Source organism: Pelophylax lessonae, assembly GCF_965119305.1.
Source record: "Pelophylax lessonae genome assembly, chromosome: 5".
In the NCBI taxonomy this organism is placed as follows: Eukaryota; Metazoa; Chordata; class Amphibia; order Anura; family Ranidae; genus Pelophylax; species Pelophylax lessonae.
In genome coordinates this window covers 352856623-352880426 of record NC_138772.1, presented here as the reverse complement: position 1 = coordinate 352880426, position 23804 = coordinate 352856623, and the positions used below count along the sequence as shown (strand labels likewise).

Below are 23804 nucleotides of genomic sequence, written 5' to 3'. Positions count from 1 at the left end.
GTGTGGAATCATGACACAGACAATGGTCTGGTCTGGTCTGGGCTGGAGACATCTCTCCGCAGGGGGTGTGTATTAAGACTGCCTGTTTCAATGTACAAATGTTCCGTTTCCATTGGCTGGTCTTTGTCCCCTTCCCCCCTTCTGTGGCAAGGCTAATGGGAGTTTCCCTAACTGTGTTTAAAACTGTATGTCTTGGAATTTAATAAACCAGTTTTAAGCTCTGCATGGTTAACCCTCAACACCTGTGTGGATGGTCTCGTGATTGAGGGGTTACGGGCTGGATATGGCTTCTCCGCAGGCTGTGGGTGTGTTTGGAGGACAGGAGACACAGGTCCGGTGGATGTGCCCAGCTGGGGTACAAAGATCCGTTACATTCCCTGATTGGGCCAAATTCTCTTTTATGTTTGTGTCTCACACGTTCTCCTTTCTAGACACTGTAGCATACAGTGGGGGGATGCAGTCAGATGTTGATTGAAGAGTTACAGGCTGATAGCCATGCCCCCCACAATATTTTTTATATCCCACCGGAGCACAAGCAGGCATAGGTTACATGCAGGGCCATATTTCTATTTTCCTACCTCCTAAGCTAGATACCTTGTTCTGATTCCCCCCCCCCCCCCATCTATCTAAAACTACCATAGTGACAAAACCAGAAACATGTCCACAGTATAGTTCTATAGTTTTACATTAGTCAGCCTATGGATTTGTCATTCTGTACAGTCGTTATGCAACCACATTATATTTTCAGAAGAGGAGGAACAGATTTTCTCTCCTTTTATTGCTTTATTGTCGTATATTGTATTCATTCATAACCCTTCTTTCCTGTGATCCATCTCTGTGATTTATTTTTTTGCAGATATATTAAGGAGACAAACATTAAAAATGATGCTGCAACATTGAATCAGCTGATAACTAAAACGTCAAATGTTTTTACCTGGACTCCAAAGCCAGGAGCAGTGCTGGATGTTGGCAGGGTATTAAAGGACCCAAGTGACAGGTAATGAATATGCAACATTTTCCTTATCTTTGTTAATGTTCATTAAATAAAGATTGTAAAAAAAGAGTTTTATGCCCCAAAAAGGTGCCACTAGGTTTCAGAAAAAAAAGTTCTGGAAATGATTGTCTCACTTGTATTTGCAAAAAATCTACCTAAAAGTATTCAAATATTTTAGTAGACCAATTTTGACTGGTTTGGATTGAAAGGGCTATGTAAAGGTCTACTTGCCGGGTTAAAGTATTTTGAATTTGAATTATTTTTGGTGCAGATGATGTCTACTATGCGTAAAGTTGTAATACTTATCCACCTTGGTCCTGGGAAGCATTCTTCCTCCTCCTCCTCAATCATTCTTGGTAGTGAGTGGTGTCTTTAGTTGCTGGATGTTAACCTTGTTCTGTCAAACACAAGTGTTTTATGACATTGCCCATATTTAGGGAAATACTATGGGGTCTATTTATAAACACATTGCTGTGTGAATGCATTAGCATTCACACTGCTATTGCAAATAATCCCTGTAATGTGTCTAAGATGTGTATTTCTTATGATTGTCAGCTCAGTCTAGTGGCAACAATGCAATATTTTACTCTGGAAAATACCACATTATGACCACTAGATGAAGATGATGATCAGAGAAAATATGTGTATTAGGCACATTATGGATGATTATGTACAACAGCTCCCCCCCCCCCCCCCCATATATAATGACACCTAAAACTAAACTTTAAAATTCCCTTATTATGTTAAATAAACTATGGAATTCCCACTACAGGACTACATAGCTAGTGCAAAGTACACCACTAACTACTATCCTTCATATCAAAATGTACATTAAATAACCTGGAAGGCATACTGGACCTCTTCAACCAGCAGACTTTTTTCATGGTCTTCCCTTATAAAGGTTGTTCAGCAAAATACTTCTAGTAATTGATACATTTGAAAAATAAGGACCAGGTATTTGTTTTATGACTGAATCTTCATTAATTTTGATATTTAAAAGTTCTGATTTTTCATTGGATAGAGAGGCCATTGTTGATCCACCAGAAGGTACGAAAATCTTCAAAGATTCTTGGGACTTTGGCACATACCTGGATGCCATGTCTACTTCATTTAAAGATGAGATCTTTACCTATCCATCTTGGATTAAAGAATACTTTACCTGGGCTGGGTTTAAAGACTATAACTTGGTTGTCAGGGTAAGTACAATGACTTTCATTAAATCAGTATTATCACAATTGTTTCATAAAGCCGAATTCCACATAGATATAAACAAATGCAGCTATGTATTTATTAAAATATGTCTATTTTTTTACTCAGCTAGTGCATATGTCTGAATTTGAGGGCTTGAATTGTTGGGGATCACTTTGGTGTTCCCTTAGTTGAATTGTGATTCTTTTGGAAACACACAACGCTGAGAAGCATAGTATGCCAGAAGTTCTGTTGTGGGGAAAATTGACTTGAGTTAGTCCAAGAAATTATTGCTTATCAAAAATATATCAGTGTTTTATCTACATATTGAAGAAACTACCCAAAAAGTTTAGGCCTTATCTAAAAGTTTGTTGTTATCTGTGTCCCAGCAGCACCATATTAAAGGATTTGTGTACAAGAAGGAAGGGCTGTGAGTATGGGGAATATGTATATGAAGCAGTCAGTGAAAGTACATGGCAGGAAGATAAGAAGGGTCTACGGTCCTTTATTTGGGAATCCGCTAACTATTAAACATAATGTTATGTAAACTGGTGCCCCCTTACTAGGTTATATACTACTTAAGGAGGTATCATCCCTGATTCGAAACTACAATACAAAATATATTTGGGATGGGACTTTGTATATACCCCAGAAGTAATAACATCTATGTTTCATTATAAAGTAACATTTTTATTATATATCAAAAAGACACAGAATCGCAAAAACATTTTCATATCCTCTAAATCCATTACAGATCATGTGCATATACTTGCCCATAAATGTCTGGAAAACCTAGGACATCCTACTGAAGGTGTCTCAGATGCATAGAAGATAAGGTTGACATGTTTGGTGGAAATACTGCTTCTTCAGGACCTCTTTAGCCTTTCTTTTGCTTTACATATAGCCAGGTCTTTTTTTCTCGGAGAATAGGTGCAGGAACTCACCCTCTCTGCCCAACCCTCCGCCCCAACCATGCCAACACCCCGCTCCCAAATCACACCCAAACCCTGTCCCCAGCTACACCTTCCTTAGAGGAGAGAAGTATAGCAGTGTCAAAAAATTGTAATAAGCTAAGGCTTAGAAAAGTGTGGTCACATAAGGTGTATGGTTCAAGAATGTGTAACACACAAAGTACAGGAGTTCATAACACACAGTGCTCAGGAGTGTGTATTATGCAGTTGTAAGAATTGCGTATCACACAGGGCGCAGAAAAAATAAATCAGAAAAAGGGATAGTACTTACATTCAATGCAAAGCATCTCTTGTGTTCAGGAATATGCAACATATAGCCCTGTGTACAGAGTGCAGGGGGTCAGGAATATGAAACATAGAGGCCATCACACAGAGTGCATTGGTAAAGAGTATGTAATATGCAGACCAGAATACAGAATTCAGGGCTCAGGAGTATGGAACGCAAAACTGTACAGATTACAGAATTCAGGAGTACCATCCCAAAGCCTTTACTATGTAACATACAGCACAGTATACAGAGTATAGTGGTTCTGAATGTAAATGTACAAGGTGTTTATAAAAAAAATAGAAGCGGTTTGGTTTCTATGAAGCGGTGCACCAGATTTTGCACTCTCCAGTTTTAGTAAATCGACCCCATTCTGACAGAAGGAGAGAGTAGAATGATGACCTTCGAAGTCTGTTGTAGCTTTCTCACTGTCCATTCACAGTCTAAAGACCAGGAAATGACCTGGCTGCGTTGCTTAACTTCAGCAAAAAAATCTCAGGACAGAAATTCAAATCCTTTGGCAGATAAAACAACTCTCATATATGTATTTCAACTGTGTATTTAGGGGTTTGCCTGGAATTCAGCTTTAACTTTCTTTACTCCTGAGGATTTAAATGTTTATTTTACTAGCTCATTCTCGTTATTGGTTTTCTCCTCACAAACACAGTATTAAATTATTAATATATTCATGTTGGGAAATAAGCCATGACTATATGTCATGGTGCTAAACAAGTAGTTCATGTATTATAATGTTATATTATTTTTCTTATAGATGATTGAAACTGATGAGGAGTTTGTTGACTTGCCTCGGGGCTACAACTTCTTGGTAGATTTCTCAGACCTTTCTTTTCCTACTGAAAGACCAAACCGAGACCATCCTTATGAAGAAGTAAGCCTTTAGTTATATCTGGTTAATGAGATCCTAAACTAAACCTAGTGTATATAATGTTTAAAGGAAAAAACAAGGCCTATTTAGTTTAGAGTCTATGCACACAGAGGTTAAAAAATGTCACAATCACATGTGGGGTTTTTTTCAGCCTATAAATGCACCTCTGCACACATAGGCGTTTATAGGCTCAAAAAAAAACACCAAAGGCACGTTCAGGAAAGAAGCTGAACAGTAGAAAAAATGCAGAATGTGCCTAAAGGCATCTAAGCATGCATAAACACTAGCCATGTCTAGTGTGTAAGCGTTGAAGCATTTCTGAGGCCAGAATAAACAAATATGTAATGCATTATTGCTCAAAAGCTAGATACACCTAAGCGTGCCTGAATGCGTGTGCAATACTCGATTTTTAAAGTGTTTTCAAAGCAGCCTGCCATGAGTTCTGGCATTCAGAGGGACTTTTGTCAAATGTCCCATGTGCATGAGGCCTCCGCTTTTGTTGAGAAAAAAACAAGCCCCTGTGGGTACTCTATGTATATTGCAAGCATTTTAACAAACATTGTTGCAGTTTTAGCTTTTTCTGTTGTGCAAAATAGCTCTTCCACCATATCCCTGCATGACTGATTCCTGAATGGGAGGGTCTGCACCCAATATAACCACCTGGTGTACTTTCAGTGTTCCAGTAAGGAACACTGAAGTAAGTTTCAGTGTGTGCATCCCTATAGAAGTAGTTAACCATTAGGGAGCATCTGACAAAAAAAATTAAATTCCTATTGCACAGGATGCCTAAAATGTTACTTGTATCTTAGTGCAGACATCTGAGAAAGTCTGGAGGTCATTCGCACAAGCAGAACATTGCATTTCTAAATATGTTCTATACATCAGTTGTGTACAGATAGCCACCAGGTTGCATTGAATATTAGTGTATTACAGTGGTGTCAGATTGAAATCAAAAGGTAATTTTTAATAACCATAAATTACAAAATAACTTGTGTGACAATTGTATAGGCTAGAGTTATTATTATTTTATTTATTTATTTTATTTTTTTACAAAAGTGAACTTACTCTTTAAGCAGCCAGCTAGAATTCTATTCTCGGTCACTGAGTTTAGTAAATGTAGATCTGAACTGACTTTGTTTAAATGCCCTTTGTATTTCAACCATTCTCTCTGCACATTGACTTATTGATTAGGCTTGTTAATAAGTGTTGTAATATATAATTAACTTTTGCTTCTCTAGATGCTTTCTGCCATTCAGTCCCAGGTACTGGAACACAATGCACCTTAGCTGCCCATAACTTACAATATAAACCAAAAAAAGGAAGGAAGACATCATGCAATAGATTAGTTATTGCTGTACAGTTTTTAATCCATATGCAACACAAACCACCTAAAGCTCTACTTCTAAAATCTTTCACTTTACTAAAAATTCCACATTTTACAATTTATACATAGCTGCCTTGGTCCAGCTTGGACCACCTCTCACCTCATTCAAAGAATGCCTTTCATTCATTTAGAAAATGTAAAGCATTCTCTGAATTCTGCTGCATACTTCGGTTCAGTATGCAGCAGGGCAGCTGCTGGGCACAGGACCCGGAAACTAGTGAAGCTCACTGGAGTAGCAGGTGTCTGCTACAGTGATTTCCAGCTTCTAGAGGGATCCCTTAGGTATGGTACATGCATATTTTCATTGGTCCAAGCTGGACCATTGTATCTACATTTAAAATGCCATACCTGGAATTCTTCTTTTAAAAACAGTTTCTTCAAGGGTAAGTTCCTGAGTGAAACACACCAAAGCATTAGGTGGCCTGTCTGTGTTGGGTATGGAATAAAACGTTTATTGTAGTAATTGATCCAGTGTTCAGCTTTCATGTCTTTATTATCATGGCAAGTGTTGATGTACACTTAGAGTATGTATTTCTGTGTTACAAGATTCATAGAGAAGACATTTTTAAATACCTTGCCCAAATTACCTCCTTCCCTTCCATTAGAATTTGCTGCTAGTAATAGTAAGCAGCAGGAATGCGAGAAAGGAAAGGGAAGAATAAGTGCTTTCTTATGTACAATGTACCATAATGTGGTAGAATGACATTTCCTAAAGAGAAACCATAATAGTTTTGGGGTTTGCTTTGTCTGACTACCTCATGCCTAAAGTGTTACTAAATCCAGGACCCTGCATTCACTATATCTGGTCTCCCACAGTACACAGAACTTGGAAATGCATTTATCTTAGTATATATACCTTTTTCTCATCAGCAGTTTTTAGCAGTCTTGTGACTTATATCTATGTCCAGCTGATAACTGATTAAAGCTTGTAGAAGGATTTTTCATTCTTCCCTGACTGTCCTGTGAGGCTGTATGACCCCTGACCCTCTGTCTGGACAGTGGTGATTGGCCCTGTGCTGATCACATGCACCCTCCCAAAAAAAAAAAAAAATTACTCTCTAGCATACACACCAAACTGAGCATGTGCACGAGCTCTGTCCTATCAGCAGATGGATTGGGGACAGTAAAAAAGGGGAGGATCAGAGAAGACAGAATCAAACAGCCTTTTTCAGCATGCGGAGGATTAACCACTTGGGTACCACAGTAAGTATAACAAGCATGCTTTACTGTTGTGGGTTTAGTAACACTGTGGGATGGGTTCAGCAGGAACCAGCCAACTTTCGATCAGTGTGTACAGCTGGCTGTCATAAGTTATCATAAAAACAAATCTTTTCGGACAAAATACGTAGGGCGGAACTATAGCAGTGATGTCATCACGCCCACTGGGGCACTGGATGTTGCATTCATGACATTCGTGACATTATGATAAGTTAGTAAGATACTATAGTTCATTATAAATAGGTGTTTTTAATACTACACCATAATTGATTCCCCTTCCTCTTTCATGCAATGTGTGCCTTGTGTTTGATCAATGGATTATCTTAAAATGATCTGCTGTGGAGTGTTGCTCTAAGCAGCTGGCTATGGGAATTGTGATTTAAACTTCCGTCTGTCCATCCATCCATTCTCAGGATCTTTCCTTACAAGCATTGTTAGACCTCTTATAGTTTGAGGTCTAACTTTCTGGTAAGCGGCTTTGAGTGTCACTGGTGCACAGAGATGACTTGGAAGAGGAATCTTTTATATACAGTATGATCCTGGGCTGCCTTTTTCTTCCTCATTGAAGGAACTTTTTCACATGGAGGACTTTGTTGCTGCACTTTTTTCTTGTGGAACTCATTTATTAACTGTTTGAAGTTTTATAGTTTTTATGCACAGCATTATATGTATTTGTTTTTCACTATTATTTATGTTTCTTATTGCACCTAATTTTTACCTATTTATTCACTTTTTTATATGAATTGGAATATATTTTCATAGTTTCATAGCAGGTAAGTAGCAGACCTCAGTTTCAGTGGCGGCTGGTGAAGTTTTAAGATGGGGGGGCGCAAGACCCCGCCCTTCTATTTGGACCCCTCCCATTTCTCAGAAGCCCCACCCCTTATAGACTCCACCCATTTTGCCCCCTGTATTTTGCATGCGTGAACAAATTCTCCCAATATATCACATATTAAGGGGTCTCTCAGTACTAGTATATCCTATAATATGGAGCAGGCTCCCTATTATGGGATATACTGTGAGAGACACCCTATTATGGGATACACTGACTGCGAGTGGCACAAACCCCACAGTACAGACCCCCTAGCACAAACCCCACAGTACAGGCCCCCTAGCACAAACCCCACAGTACAGGCCCCCTAGCACTAATCCAATAGTGCAGGCCCCCTAGCACTAATCCCACAGTACAGGCCCCCTAGCACAAACCCCACAGTACAGGCCCCCTTTCAATGCAGTGACCAGCGTACATGCCCCCTTTCAATGCAGTGACCAGCGTACATGCCCCCTTTCAATGTAGTGACCAGTATACATGCCCCTTTCAATGTAGTGACCAGCATACATGCCCCCTTTCAATGTAGTGACCAGCATACATGCCCCCTTTCAATGTAGTGACCAGTATAAATGCCCCCTTTCAATGTAGTGACCAGTATAAATGCCCCGTTCAATGTAGTGACCAGTATATATGCCCCTTTCAATGTAGTGACCAGCATACATGACCCCTTTCAATGTAGTGACCAGTATACATGCCCCTTTCAATGCAGTGACCAGCGTTCATGCCCCCAATGCAGTGACCAGCGTACATGCCCCCAATGCAGTGACCAGCGTACATGCCCCCAATGCAGTGACCAGCGTACATGCCCCCAATGCAGTGACCAGCGTACATGCCCCCAATGCAGTGACCAGCATACCATGCTCCCAATGCAGTGACCAGCGTACATGTACCCAATGCAGTGACCAGCATATCATGCCCACAATGCAGTGACCAGCGTACATGCCCCCAATGCAGTGACCAGCGTACATGTCCCCAATGCAGTGACCAGCGTGTGTGCCCCCTTCAATGCATTGAACAGTGTACAATCATCATGTCCCCATTGCAGAGTTTAGCGTGCGTGCCCCCTTCAATGCATTGAACAGTGTACATGTCCCCAATGCAGAGTTTAGCCTGCGTGCCCCCTTCAATGCATTGAACAGTGTTCATGTCCTCAATGCAGAGTTTAGCATGCGTGCCCCCTTCAATGCATTGAACAGTGTACATGTCCCCAATGCAGAGTTTAGCGTGCGTGCCCCCTTCAATGCATTGACAGTGTACAATCATCATGTCCCCAATGCAGAGTTTAGCGTGCGTGCCCCCTTCAATGCATTGAACAGTGTAGATGTCCCCAATGCAGAGTTTAGCGTGCGTGCCCCCATCAATGCATTGAACAGTGTACATGTCCCCAATGCAGAGTTTAGCGTGCGTGCCCCCTTCAATGCATTGAACAGTGTACATGTCCCCAATGCAGAGTTTAGCGTGCGTGCCCCCTTCAATGCATTCAACAGTGCACATGTCCCCAATGCAGAGTTTAGCGTGCGTGCTCCCTTCAATGCATTGACAGTGTACAATCATCATGTCCCCAATGCAGAGTTTAGCGTGCATGCCCCCTTCAATGCATTGAACAGTGTAGATGTCCCCAATGCAGAGTTTAGCGTGCGTGCCCCCATCAATGCATTGAACAGTGTAGATGTCCCCAATGCAGAGTTTAGCGTGTGTGCCCCCTTCAATGCATTGAACAGTGTACATGTCCCCAATGCAGAGTTTAGCGTGCGTGCCCCCTTCAATGCATTGAACAGTGTACATGTCCCCAATGCAGAGTTTAGCGTGCGTGCCCCCATCAATGCATTGAACAGTGTACATGTCCCCAATGCAGAGTTTAGCGTGCGTGCCCCCTTCAATGCATTGAACAGTGTACATGTCCCCAATGCAGAGTTTAGCGTGCGTGCCCCCATCAATGCATTGAACAGTGTACATGTCCCCAATGCAGAGTTTAGCGTGTGTGCCCCCTTCAATGCATTGAACAGTGTACATGTCCCCAATGCAGAGTTTAGCGTGCGTGCCCCCTTCAATGCATTGAACAGTGTACATGTCCCCAATGCAGAGTTTAGCGTGTGTGCCCCCTTCAATGCATTGAACAGTGTACATGTCCCCAATGCAGAGTTTAGCGTGCGTGCCCCCATCAATGCATTGAACAGTGTACATGTCCCCAATGCAGAGTTTAGCGTGCGTGCCCGACTGAGAGCAGTGCACTTACCTGGAGGCTGGAGCCCTGTGAGTCACGACGGCTTCTCCTCCGACTCCGTCCTCTTCGTTCTGCGGGAAGGTGAGCGGCTTCTCCCTCTCCTGTTCTTCGTTCGGCGGCGGGAAGGTGAGCGGCGCTTCTCCCTCTCGGCCTCTCCTCTTCTGCGGCGGGCGGCGGGAAGGTGAGCGGCACCAGCTTCTTCTCTGGAGACTCCTCTTCGGCGGCGGGAAGGTGACCGGGCGGTGACGGTGAGTGACTGATGCACGCACCGGCACCGCCCCCAACGAGGTCAGCATGGATGTCCTGAATCATGATTGGTCCAGGCTGGAGTCTGGACCAATCATGATCCAAAACATCACAAAAGGGGTGTGTTGTAGCGCAGTGCTCTGCGCCACAGTTATGCCCCAGAAGGCCGCCAATCGGCGCCTCTGCCGGGTGGAAAACCCCACCCCCCATAGCCACCAATGAGGCGGGCGCCCCTAGTGGGCAAAAAAATAGATTTTTTTTTTAATTTTTTTTTTATCTTTTTTTTTTCTTTTTGGGGGGGCGGCACCCCCTATCGGCCGACTGCCACTGCTCAGTTTGTAGATAAAGCGTTTATGGGGAACTGTATAGAATGCTTTTGCAAAATCCAGGTACACCACATGCACAGGTCTTCCCTTATCTAGATGGTAGCTCACCTCCTTCTAGAATGTTAACAGATTGGTCTGGCAGGAACAACCCTTCATAAACCCATACTAATTACTGCTATTGATACTGTTTTCATCAGCTTCTTGGATATAGTGCCTGATCATTCCCTCCAATAGTTTACGTACTATTGATGTTAGACTGAATGACTTGTAGTTTCCAGTTATATGTCTCTGCCCTTTTTTGAATATTGGTACCATTTAGGGTTTTCTCCAATCAGCTGGTACCATTCCTGTCACTATGCTGTACGTAAAGATTAAGAATAATGATCTGGTTGTACGATTTTCATAGCGCAAAATGGATTTTTTTAATTTGTATACATTTTAATACCATGTGTGTAGGTATTGGAGATTGCTGCTGTAATTTTTTATTTGTTATTGGCACTTTTAACACAGGATTCTTGTTGGTATTAAGTAGCAGTGTCCACCTAGTTTCTAATGCCAACAGAGAGTACAGAAAATAGAATTTTGAGGTCCATTACTAGAGGGATCACTAGCAGGAGGAAGAAGGACTTGATTTCACTATACAGAGCATTAGTCAAACCCTATTAAGAATTCTGTTCCCAGTTCTAGAGACGTAACTTTCAAAAATATATTTATAACGAGACAAGCAAGAAACGAGACACAAGCAAGAGACAAGCTTTAATGGATGAAATACAAAAGACTTAGAAAAATATGTGTACACATGCTAGAAGAAGGTGAGGTCACGATTGCAAACTTTAACCCCTTCAAGCCTAAGGGTAAAATAAATCTTATTGCCTAAGCACAATTTTGACATACAGTATGTTGGTAAAACTGTACATATCATCACTACTACTTTGTACATCCAGTTAAAATTTACCACCCCAAAAAATTGGGCTTTTATTTGGTGGTAAATTGTTATGGATATCTCCTGATTTTTTTTTTTTCCTTTATTATTATTAAAGAAAAACTGGGCCCAAATAGTAAAAAAATATATAGCTGTTTATTTCTTGTTATTAACATAACCTTCCACCAAAGAACAACTTAAAATAAATTCTCCTGCTCCCAACGATCACAGTAATACCACATACTGTATGTATATACTATTTGTAGTACAGCCCAGAAACAATAGTGCACATTTTGCTTTTTTTTTTTTTTTTATCCTACCTAAAACACACTGACACTGAGACCAACTGACAATAATTTAAAAAATCCTGCCCAAAATATACTGACCCCGACCTTTGAACTCTGACCACTTAACCTGAACACTAACCCTGTCACTGACCTAGATTTAATCGCGATCTAGGGATTTATTCTTTCCTAATTTTTCTTTATTTTTTTTTACACACACTTTTTTTCTCTCTCTCTGCAAGGAGAGACAAAGATACAATGTATCTTTCCTTAGACATGAAGCACAATGCATGAAGCACAATGGGCCATTTTCTGAATTACATTTTTTAACCTCTTTACGACCTCATAACACATAAATGCGGCGTCCAGGAACTGGGCTTTAATCCTGGGCTTGTTCTTGTACTAGGAGTGCACTTAATCGCGTGCTCCCAGCACTGAGACCAGGCTGTCGTGACAGCCAGTAGACAGCCTCAGGTGTCTACTAATGATCAGGACCCAGGGGAACTGGATCCAGATCACATTATCACTCATCACATCATCACAGTAATAACTCTGTAGCCCTTCCCTATGTTATCTCTCATCCATGAAGAGGAGAAACAACAGACTTTTCTGCTAGAAAGAGGGTAAAATATGGAATTCTATCTATACCTCCTCATACCTCCTAGGTGTTTCCTGCGGCTCAGAGGTCACTGTTTTTCAGCTGCATGATGTCAAAGGAGTAATAATTAACAGTGCTGCAGCAGCTCAGAGGAGTGGAGGAGATAAAAAATTGGATGGTGCTGTGAAGGGGAGAAATGTCATAAGGCTGATATAGGCCCACTTATTAACTTAGGGGATCAATACATCTGGTGAGTGTATCTGCTTTTGGGTGTGAGCACGGTTGGAAGCACAGAGGTGTATTGTAGTTGACACTTATATGAGTAACAAAGCATGGTGAAGGAATACAAAAAGGAGGAACTACGATTTGAAAATTGTTCAGATTTGGGACTTTTTGATGTTGTATGGACTTTGCTTTTGCACAAAATAGATTGACAATGGTTAATCTTTGGAAAAGCACTTTATTTTGAATTACAAAAAAATTGTTTATAAATTGCTTTATACACAAAGAAATTGTTTATAGTGCACATTTTTAGATAACCTATACGGAGCATGACATTTTATTCACTTTCACGTGCAATCATTGGCCTTATGAGGGGGTTAAGTCAGTTTGGTGCCTAGCAGCAATTTTTTATTGGTTTGATCCAACAGCAAATTATATTGGGTTTTATCTCTCCAGGAGTGCAGGATTGTGGAAAATTGGTCTGCAAATTGCAGCTTGAGGTATTGAGCTTTATATACAACAGGCTTTTTTTTTTTTTTAAAAAAGTGTTAAGGATAAAACAGAAAACAATATGTAAAAGGGAGCTAGGAGCTCTGTTTGCTGGCTGCCTGTGAAAATCCTAAATCATCATGTGCAATATTTTTTATTTACCGAATTTAAAAATAATGAACATAATAATGTCAATATATTTGGAAAAAAAAAAAAACGATTTCTTTGCCCTAATCATATACAGTATAGTAAAAAAAAAAAAAATATGTACCCAGTCGCCTTTGGTCCACTTTTTAGCATGAGTCATATAGTATTGTCAGTGTGTCAGTCATGTAGTATTGTAAGTGTCATGGATCGGTTCGGCACCTCTGGCATGCAGTAACTTTTGTATTCCAACTGTCAGTTTTTACCCCATGGGGTAATGGTAAAATATAAACATGTTCAGGTCTATTTTGTTGGATATTCAACACTAATTGATCCAGGATTTTGAACCATATCATCTAATATTTAGTATTTCTGCAGATTTTAGACTACTTTCTGATTTTTCCTAAAATCTTTTTTAAAGCCGTATTTAAAGCCTTTATGTTTTATTTTATGACAGATAAGAAGTAGAGCTACCGTCATGAGACATGTTGTGAAAAATGGCCTACTCTGGGATGATTTATACATTGGATTTCAAACACGAATTCAGAGGGACCCAGATATCTACCATCATCAGTATGTTACTGATTTCTTTTTTACAGATGTTTGTACATTTACCAATGTACTTTTTGTTTTGTAAGTCCTAGGAATTTAATAATAGAAACTGAAAATGACAAATGCATTAGGCTCCTTATACTCTAGGGTGTATAGTTTCTGTGTGTTCAATCCTGGTATTGTAGTGCGTCTGGGAGGCTCAGGTGCAGCGTCTAACTTAACTGCCTGCAGTGTGTCTAAGGCTGGCCATACACGGTGCCAATTTCTTTCCTGCAACCACGGCTGCAGGAAAGAAATTTGCATGATTCCCCCCATCAACACACAGTGCTGACAGGGGAATCAGCAATTGTCTTCTCCCAGCGGGGGAAGCCGTCCCGGCCAGGAGAAGACAGTGGTTATTGCTAACAGCTATAGTAGCTGATGGCAATAATCACAAGAGAATACTGCAGGCTGGTTGTACCCAAGTTGATCGATCGATCAATTTGGTACATTCAGCTTTCCTATTACCGGTTTGCATCTCGGCCGGTTCTTGCTGAAGACTTGAGACTGGGGCAGAGACTTCCAGCAGGAAAACGACCGTAAACATACAGCCAGAGCTACAATGGAATGGTTTAAATCAAAGCATATTCATGTGTTAGAATGGCCCAGTCAAAGTCCAGACCTAAATCCAACTTAGAATATGTGGCAAGACCTGAAAATTGCTGTTCACAGACGCTCTTCATCCAAACTGACAGAGCTTAAGCTATTTTGCAAAGAAGAATGGGCAAAAATGTCACTCTCTAGATATGCACAGCTGGAAGAGACATACCCAAAAAGACTTGCAGCTGTAATGGGATAGCAGGCAGGACCTTATTCTATACATTTAAATAACTTAAACTAAAATAAAAGAGACTGACAACACCATTTGGAAAAATAAAGGCCGCGGCCGTTTTAATACTTGTATTAAAATTTTGTTAACATAAACTCAATAACTTTAACCCGATCACTGAGATCCAGGTTACCAACAAATTATCATATCAAAAAGCAAATTATCCACACATACTCATCCCAATAACAGGGGATAAAACACCAGAAAAAGTCCCTCTTTGCACCACGCAAAGATGACCCAACAAGTATAAACTGGCCGCGACAGCCAAGGGGAGGGGAGGGAGGGGAACAAAACTTTCAGCTTGACACGACGTTCTTCCTGAGGTAAGTGTGTGCTTCAGGAGCTGAGCCCCCCTTTAAATAGACCCTGGGCAGGCTCAAAGGCGGGAGAAAACAAGAAAATACCAGTTTAAATGTTATTCTTCCTAGCTACAGAATAAGCCCCACAGTGATTGGGGCTTATTCTGACCATACACTGGCTAGCCCAACTAAATCTGCCTAGTAACCTATCTAATATGACTAAAAGGATACCTATTTATTTTCAAAAAGGCCTGCCGCCATCCCATCTAGAAAAAGGGGTTATGAAACCCCTTTTTCTTTACATGGGATAGCAGGCAGGACCTTATTCTATACATTTAAATAACTTAAACTAAAATAAAAGAGACTGACAACACCATTTGGAAAAATAAAGGCCGCGGCCGTTTTAATACTTGTATTAAAATTTTGTTAACATAAAATCAATAACTTTAACCCGATCACTGAGATCCAGGTTACCAACAAATTATCATATCAAAAAGCAAATTATCCACCAGACAGGAGGCTAAAGCCCTCCTGTCACAACCCCCACAGCGCGGCCTTCTCAACACACGTACTCAGATTATCGTTGAGGATATCGAGTCCGATATCGGAGAGGTGAATGTCATCAGACCTGTAAAGCCCGGCGATACCACCTTCCAGCTCAAAATGCCGGAAAGATAGAATGCCTGCAGAGCCTAACCACCTAGCTAAGGCTTTGTTGATCCTCCTCCGCACCTTCTCCAACGGTTTAAGGTGCGGGTGTTTGAACCAGACAAGCCGAGGGACAACTTCAGAAAATACAATCCGCATACCAGGGTATGCAGAATGTAAATAAACTAAATCATCCCTTATCCTAAAAACTAGATCTAGTGACCTAAACTTTCCAATGTCATTTCCCCCCAGATGAATGACCATTACATCAGGGGGGGAAAGGACCTTAAGAAGCCTGCTAAGCTCGGGTAACAGTTCAGCCCAACACATGCCCCTCTTACTGAACCATTGGACATGATAGAAGCGTGGATCCAAACCAATGTTCTCCGAGTAAACTCGTCTCCTGGCTCTCGCACGGGCCCAATGAACAAAGGAGTGGCCAACGATCCATACAGAGAGGCAGACAGAACCTAAAAATCAACAACAATTGTTAGGACGAATATATGATACATAAGCATTCGACTTCCATCTACCAATTGCTTTCAAAGCCTGAGCTTTAACCCCCAACCTGGCGGCTTCAGTGGCCGCCCCAATCCTAAAGGAATGCGAAGACAGGTGTAAATGCTCCAGGCCAGCAGATAACAAGCATTTGCGCAGAACGGCATTAAATTGGAATTTTGTCAAAGCTTTACCCGACCGATGAACAAAAAAGGGTCCCACAGCAGATGACCGCACTGCCAAAAAACTGCGCAGCAACAAAACAGGGCACAGTGTAGAATGACGATATTGGTGTAAATTAATCCATTTTCCCACACCTAATTGATCCGTTTTAGAAAAACGCAATAAAATACCGACATCCGCCTCGCGAAGGTCGACGTCGGATAACAACAAGTGTATGAGCTCAGAAATCCGCAAAGCGCCAAAAAACATGACCGAAAACGCCGCTTTAAAAAGTGCAGACTCGTAAGGCGAAAAACAAACGCGCTCGGTTGCCAAACAAAGTTGCTCCAAAATATGGGGAGTGATCGCCTCCCTGCTATCAGGGCGCCAGTTTGCCTTCCGATAGCCTTTTAAAGCCTGTCGAACAGCAAAAAAGGCAGAGCAGGGCGGATGATTTTGCAGTTTTGCGAAAAAGGAAACGCCAGCAAGAAGCTTATTGACATGAGACCATGAATATTCCCTAGAAAACAAAAAATTCAAAAAGGACAAAACTAAACGTTCAGAAAATTTATCAGGAGATACACCCATAGAACATAGATGCGCCAACCACAGATCCCAAGCCGATTGATATCCGACTAGGGTAGCTGGGGCCAGAGAATTGGTGATATTAAGCGCAACCAGATCTATACAATGCCCCACAGCCGTGCCGGGTAATGACAACCCACTTGATCCGCGTCTGGAAATAGTCGAAAAAATCTCTCCATCTGCAGACGAGACAAAGAATCTGCCAAATCGTTATCCTTACCAGGCACATAGGCGGCCTTTATCCATATGTTCAGTTTCAAACAACGGGATACAAGGTACCGCAACAGATTCACAACAGGAGGAGATTTAGAAGACAAGCAGTTAATGGCAAACATCACCCCTTTATTATCAGTGCGAAATAAAATGCGCTTATTTCGGAAATGTGAACCCCAAACCTCCAGGGCCACAACAATTGGGAAAAGTTCCAACAGCACGCTGTTGCGAGTGGAACCCAATTGCTTCCATCTGTCAGGCCAAGAGTCAGCACACCAATGAGTCCGCCAAACGGCGGCAAAACCCACCGAGCCCGCTGAGTCTGTGGCGAGACAGAAATCCTGATCGGTGACAAACTCATCTTGCCACACCGCCCTGCCATTAAAATAAATCAAAAACTGCACCCAAACCAGCATATCCTCCTTGATATCTGAGGATAATCGGACGTGCGCAGTAGGTGATTTAAGACCCGAGATAGCAGCATAGAGCTTCCTGGCAAACAACTTACCCAGAGGGATGATCCGAGAAGCAAAAGCCAGTAGCCCCAACAGGGACTGCATCTCCTGTAAAGTAACCTTCTTCTTGCGAATCGTTGCTAACAAACAAGATGTCAGTTTTTCCACCTTTTCTTGGGGCAACCTAAATTCCATTAAAACCGAGTCTATGTGTATACCTAAAAATTGAACCTCAGTAGACGGCCACTCCGTCTTTTCATGCGCCAAGGGGATCCCAAACTGCTCACAAATGTCAAAAAATGTCTCAAGCAAATGCAAGTAATCAGAGGACCCCGCTTTACCCATGAACAAAAAATCGTCCAAATAATGGACGAGACAAGAAGAGCCCGACCTACTGGACACAACCCATTCTAGAAAAGTGGAAAAACACTCAAAGTAAAAACAAGAGAGTGAACAACCCATGGGAAGACACCTATCAAAGAAAAATTGATTCCAAAAGAAAAACCCCAAGGAGTTGAAGGAAGCAGGGTGGACTGGCAGCAAGCGAAAAGCGGATTTAATATCCGTCTTTGCCAGCAATGCCCCCCTTCCCAGACCCCGCAAAACCACCAAGGCATCCTCAAAGGAAGAATATTGCACAGAAGCGTCTTCTTCGCTGATCTCATCATTCAAAGACTCCCCCGGAGGGAATGACAAATGATGGATGAGACGATAAGAATTAGGCTCCCGCTTCTGAACAATGCCAAGAGGAGAAATGCGAAAACTGGGAAAAGGAGGAGATTCAAAAGGACCAGCAAACCGACCTGCCTGCAACTCCTTACAAATCTTCTCAGCGACCACATCCTCAAGATAAGTAACAGATTTTAAATTGTTTACCAGAGTGCAACCTGCGCCTTTAAAAATGGGCAAAAAGAAACCACAAGCAAAACCCTCAAGTACTAACGTGGCTTTCACCTTGTCGGGGTATTGCAGAAGCCACGGAAGCATTGCGCACAGCTTCACCGGGGTTGTTGCCTTTTGAAAAACCCCCTGCCGGTTGGGAACTCTGCATCTTTTTAAAGCATTTTGCAACTGGGTGGGAACCCGCACAAAATGCGCATTCGTGTCTATATCTACAATTCCCAGGCCATTTGCATTGGGAATCGTTATAACTGAAACAGACCCCTTTGCGAAAGGAATGGGAAGGAGTAGGCTGCTGAGTAATAGTAGACGGCTGCCTACCAAAGGATGGCTTCTGAGGTAACAAGAGATCCAGCCAAAGGCTGATATCCTTGACGCCCCATTTCAAATGCTGCTGCACAGCCAGCTTCTGGCGGAAGGCGACATCATAGGAGAACCATGCCATCCCACCAAAATTTTTATAGGCCTCCAACACAATATCCAAGTGCTGGAAAAGACCAACACACTTGGAAGGATGTTTCTCACAAAGCACAGCCGCATATATGAAAAACGCCTGCAGCCAGTTATAAAAATTCTTTGTCACTGGGCGCCTCCTCTCCTCCTCATCCTTCTTGTCACCCTTGGATACAAATTCCTTAACTGAAGGCAGCAAGGAAAGCATATCAACATACAAACCACTCCAGATTTTCTCCTTCACAGATTCGGATAGGTGAAAACCCAGAGGGGACATTTCACAAGTCAACGCCTCCCTGAGGCATACCTCAGGGAGATTTTGAGTCCTAGCCAGGGTGACAGAAGCAGGAGGATCAGCTACAGGAGAGGCCAAACTAGATGGCGGATTAGTTACCGCGCTAATTCCTAAAAGGCCACTAGATGGCGCCCACACGTCCAGAGGGGAAGAGGTCTGCACCCGAGCGTCAGCAGACGCACTAGATACAGCCAACTCCCCCCCCCTGCGGGCACCGAGCCACTAGTAATCTGTGGAATTTTGGGGGCAGCAGATATGACCTGCTTAAATTCTTTGAGGAAATCATTCAATACTGCGGACATAGCAGTAGCCGTGGCCAAATGAGGCACTCCCACCCCCCCTTGTGCATCCCCCCACTCAGCCCGCTGGTCCAACATGGTGGACGGTCGGTCCCGATCCAGGACGTGTTGGCCAGCCAAAGTATGTGGGGGCACCTGAGGAGGAAAAAAGTTAGCCGCCTCACCTGGCCCCGGAACGGGGAGACGAACACTACGCTGCTGCTGCTGCTCCGGAACCGGGGTCTGCGACGGCGCCGGGGCCTCGACCAGCCCACCGGCGGGGTACGATGCCGAGCTGGATCGTCCATCCCTCCTGGCGACGAGCGGCTCACTCCGGGAGACGGGCGGCCCCCTCCGAACGATGGGCGGCTCCCTCCGGGCGACGGACGACTCCCTCCGGGCGACGGACGACTCCCTCCGTTCGATAGGCGGCTCCCTTCGGGCGATGGGCGGCCCTCCGCGGACAACCGGCGTCTCCTTCTCGACGATGGATGCTTCTTTCCTGGCAGCGGGCGGTGAGTAGCGGCGGCGGGGCGCCCTCTTCCTCTTCGCCGGGACGGCATCTTCTCCGCGAGTCTTCGGCGCGCCGCGCCTGCTCCCGACCGAAGGACGATCTTCTTCCGCCGGCTCCGGTGCTGGAATTGACCTCTGACCCTCGGCGGCGACGAAATCCGGTCCACTTCCCGACCCGGTGACGGCTTCCGTGCGCCCGCTTGACCCGAGGACGTCATTTTCTCGGAGACTTGACCCGGTGACGACATCCGCTCCACCACTTGACCCGGCGACGACATCCGCTTCACCGAGGGATTCTTCAGAAGACACCGAAGCTGGGAGACGAACGGCAGCCGGCGGAGGCTCCGCCGAAGAAGATGAAGCAGAAGACATGGCCAGGCAACGCCGGATCCAATCTTCGGAACCCTCCTTTCCGGCCCTCTCGAGCAGCTGGCGGATGAGACTCATCAGGACAGCAGAACTGGAACAAAACTTTCAGCTTGACACGACGTTCTTCCTGAGGTAAGTGTGTGCTTCAGGAGCTGAGCCCCCCTTTAAATAGACCCTGGGCAGGCTCAAAGGCGGGAGAAAACAAGAAAATACCAGTTTAAATGTTATTCTTCCTAGCTACAGAATAAGCCCCACAGTGATTGGGGCTTATTCTGACCATACACTGGCTAGCCCAACTAAATCTGCCTAGTAACCTATCTAATATGACTAAAAGGATACCTATTTATTTTCAAAAAGGCCTGCCGCCATCCCATCTAGAAAAAGGGGTTATGAAACCCCTTTTTCTTTACATTTCAGTGAAAGGTGGCTCTACAAATTATTTACTCAGGGGGGCTGAATACAAATGCATGCCACATTTTTCAGATATGTATTTGTAAAAAATGTTGAAAACCATTTATCATTTTCCTTCCATTTCACAATTATGTGCCACTTTGTGTTGGTCTATCCCATAAAATCCCAATAAAATACACTGCTGAAAAAAATTAAAGGAACAATTTGAAAACACATCAGATCTCAATGGGGAAAAATGTCATGCTGTGTGTGTGTATGTGTGTGTGTATGTGTATATATATATATATATATATATATATATATATATATATATATATATATATATATATATATTGTGTGTGTGTGTGTGTGTGTGTGTGTGTGTGTGTATATATATATATATATATATATGGTGGGGGGGAACAGCTCAAGTGGGTATCACCTTTCCTGGGAAAAAGGCAAGTCCAGCAGCAAAGTATTTTTAAGCTGTTTTGCAGACAGCACTTTTATTTTTAAAAAGGTTGCAAACAAAAACAAAACACAACAGAAAATAAATCCTTGCCATCTTGGCTCTAACTAAACACACTGGATTTCCTATCTTACAGGTGGTAGGCTTCTCCCAACCACCTCACAAAACAAATGAATGCAAAACTTTTTCCACCAAATCCAGTTTGTAGCTCTCTCAGCAATGTTGTCCCAGGGCAGAGCAACACTATGCTCCAGCCTTTCCCTTTTTATCTCACCTGGATGGCCAATTAATCAATCCAGGTGAGACACAAAACCCAAGCTGGACCCAAAGTCCCCTCGAAAACCTGGTCCAGGTTCTGCTAGTCCTGTATATAGGCCAGAAAGTGAGGGGAAATGTATCACCCCTCGTAGACTTCCCCTTTCCTTATGTCACTATATATATATATATATATATATATATATATATATATATTATATATATATATATATTTGATATGGACTGGGTAATGCGTTATGAACGAAAGGATGCCACATCGTTTAATGGAAATGAAAACCTACAGAGGGCTGAATTCAAAGACACCCTAAAAAGTGAAAAAATGATGCAGCAGGTTAGTCCATTTTGCTGAAATTTCATTTCAGCAACTCAAAATGGTATTCAGTAGTTTGTATGGCCTCCACATGCTTGTATTCATGCCTGACAATGTCAGAGGGTCCTCCTAATGAGACAACGGATGGTGTCCTGGGGTATTTCCTCCCAGACCTGGGCCAGGGCATCAATGATCTCCTAAACAGACTGAGGTGCAACCTGGCGGTGTCGGATGGACCGAAACATAATGTCCCAGAGGTGTTCTATTGGATTTAGGTCAGGCGAGCGTGGGGGCCATTCAATGGGATCAATTCCTTCATCCTCCAGGAACTGGCTGCATACTCTCACCTCATGAGGCTGGGCATTGTCGTGCACCAGGAGGAACTGCACTAAGGTAGGGTCTGACAATGGATCCAAGAATTTCATCCTGATACCTAATGGCAGTCAGGGTGCCATTGACTAGCCTGTGGAGGTCTGTGTGTCCCTCCATGGAAATACCTCCCCAGACCATCACTGACCCCCCCTCCAAACTGGTCATGCTGAATGATGTTACAGGCAGCATAACGTTCTCCACGGCTATTCCAGACCCTTTCACGTCTGTGACATGTGCTCAGGGTAAACCTGCTCTCATCTGTGAAAAGCACAGGGCATCAGTGCCAATTCTGGTGTTTAATGGCAAATGCCACTTGAGCTCCAAGGTGCCTGGCAGTGAGCACAGGGCCCACTAGAGGATGTCGGGCCCTCAGGCCACCCTTATGAAATCTGTTTCTGATTGTTTGGTCAGAGACCTTCACACTGCCTGTCTCCTGGAATCTCCTCCATGCTCTTAGACTGTGCTGGGATACACAGCAAACCTTCTGGCTAAGGCACGTATTGACGTGGCATCCTGGAGGAGTTGGACTGCCTGTGCAACCTTTATAGGGTCCAGGTATCTCCTAATGCTACCAGTAGCAACCCGGACACTAACCAAATGCAAAACTAGTAAAACTGTCAGAAAAGATGAGTAGGGAAAAAAAAATGTCACTGCCTCCACCTGTAAAACCATTCCTATTTTGGAGGTTGTCTCATTGTTGCCCATTTAGTGCAACTGTTGTTAATTTCATTAACACCAAAGCAGCTGAAACTGATTAACAACCCACTCTGCTACTTAACTGACCAGATCAATATCCCAGGAGTTTACACGACTTGATGCTATACTCTGATTAAAAAGTGTTCCTTTAATTTTTTTGAGCTGTGTACATTCACGTTTTTTGGTTGTAACATGACAAAATGTGGAAAATTTCAAGGGGTATAAATACTTTTTCAAGGCACTGTATATCGTCAGTTCGAATACCAACCATGGCATCATCTGCCTGGAGTTTGCATGTTCTCCCTGTGCCTGCGTGGGATTTCTCTGGGTTTCCTCCAAAACTCCAAAGACATGCTGATAAGTTAATTGGTTCCTGTCTAAATTTGCCCTAGGACGTGCATGTATGAATGTGAGTTAAGGACCTTAGATTGTAGGCTATTTAGATATATGCCTGCCTAAAGTGATTGAGCTATAGAAGTACCTGTAATAAATAAATATATAAAAATATTGGTTGTACTATAGGTATATTTGTGAGCATCTGCAAGGGTCATGTTTGAAAATGCAAGTTTTTATAGTATATAATGGGGTTTTTGCATTAACACCAGTGATACCTATCTTTTCTAGATTCTGGAACCATTTTCAGATCAAGCTGCCTCTAACACCACCTGACTGGAATGCATTTTTGGAACATGAGAAACAAAATGGAAATAATTCACAGAATTGCACTGTAATGTAAATATTTACCTGAAAATATGTCACAACCTGTAGTAGCTGCTGAAACTCCTTTTATTCATAAATCTGCCAATGAATGCATAGAGGTCCATCAATTAAAATCTGATTTTATCCTTTAGAATGACCAAAAACGATATAGTGAAAGTGCTCATCTAAGTAATCCATTCCATATACAGGGTTATTCAAAAATATGGAGCAGATTTAAACTTTTAATTTTAAACAAACTGTAAGGTCTCATTAACACCTGGGCATTTACAATAGTGGGCAGAATTGCCGCA

The 23804-nt window shown here is 42.8% G+C and overlaps 1 protein-coding gene across 1 annotated transcript in view; it reads left to right on the top strand.

Annotated features, from left to right (window-relative positions):
* LOC309556247 (cytidine monophosphate-N-acetylneuraminic acid hydroxylase-like) overlaps positions 1 to 23603 on the top strand; it is a 250871-nt gene extending 227268 nt beyond the window's left edge. The window contains exons 10-14 of the mRNA XM_082258661.1: positions 857 to 997; positions 2016 to 2190; positions 4191 to 4307; positions 13651 to 13766; positions 23419 to 23603. Of these exons, the coding sequence (XP_082114787.1) occupies positions 857 to 997; positions 2016 to 2190; positions 4191 to 4307; positions 13651 to 13766; positions 23419 to 23530 (661 nt within the window). The 3' untranslated portion in view covers positions 23531 to 23603. The remainder of the gene's footprint in view (positions 1 to 856; positions 998 to 2015; positions 2191 to 4190; positions 4308 to 13650; positions 13767 to 23418) is intronic.
* Positions 23604 to 23804: the final 201 nt, after the last annotated feature.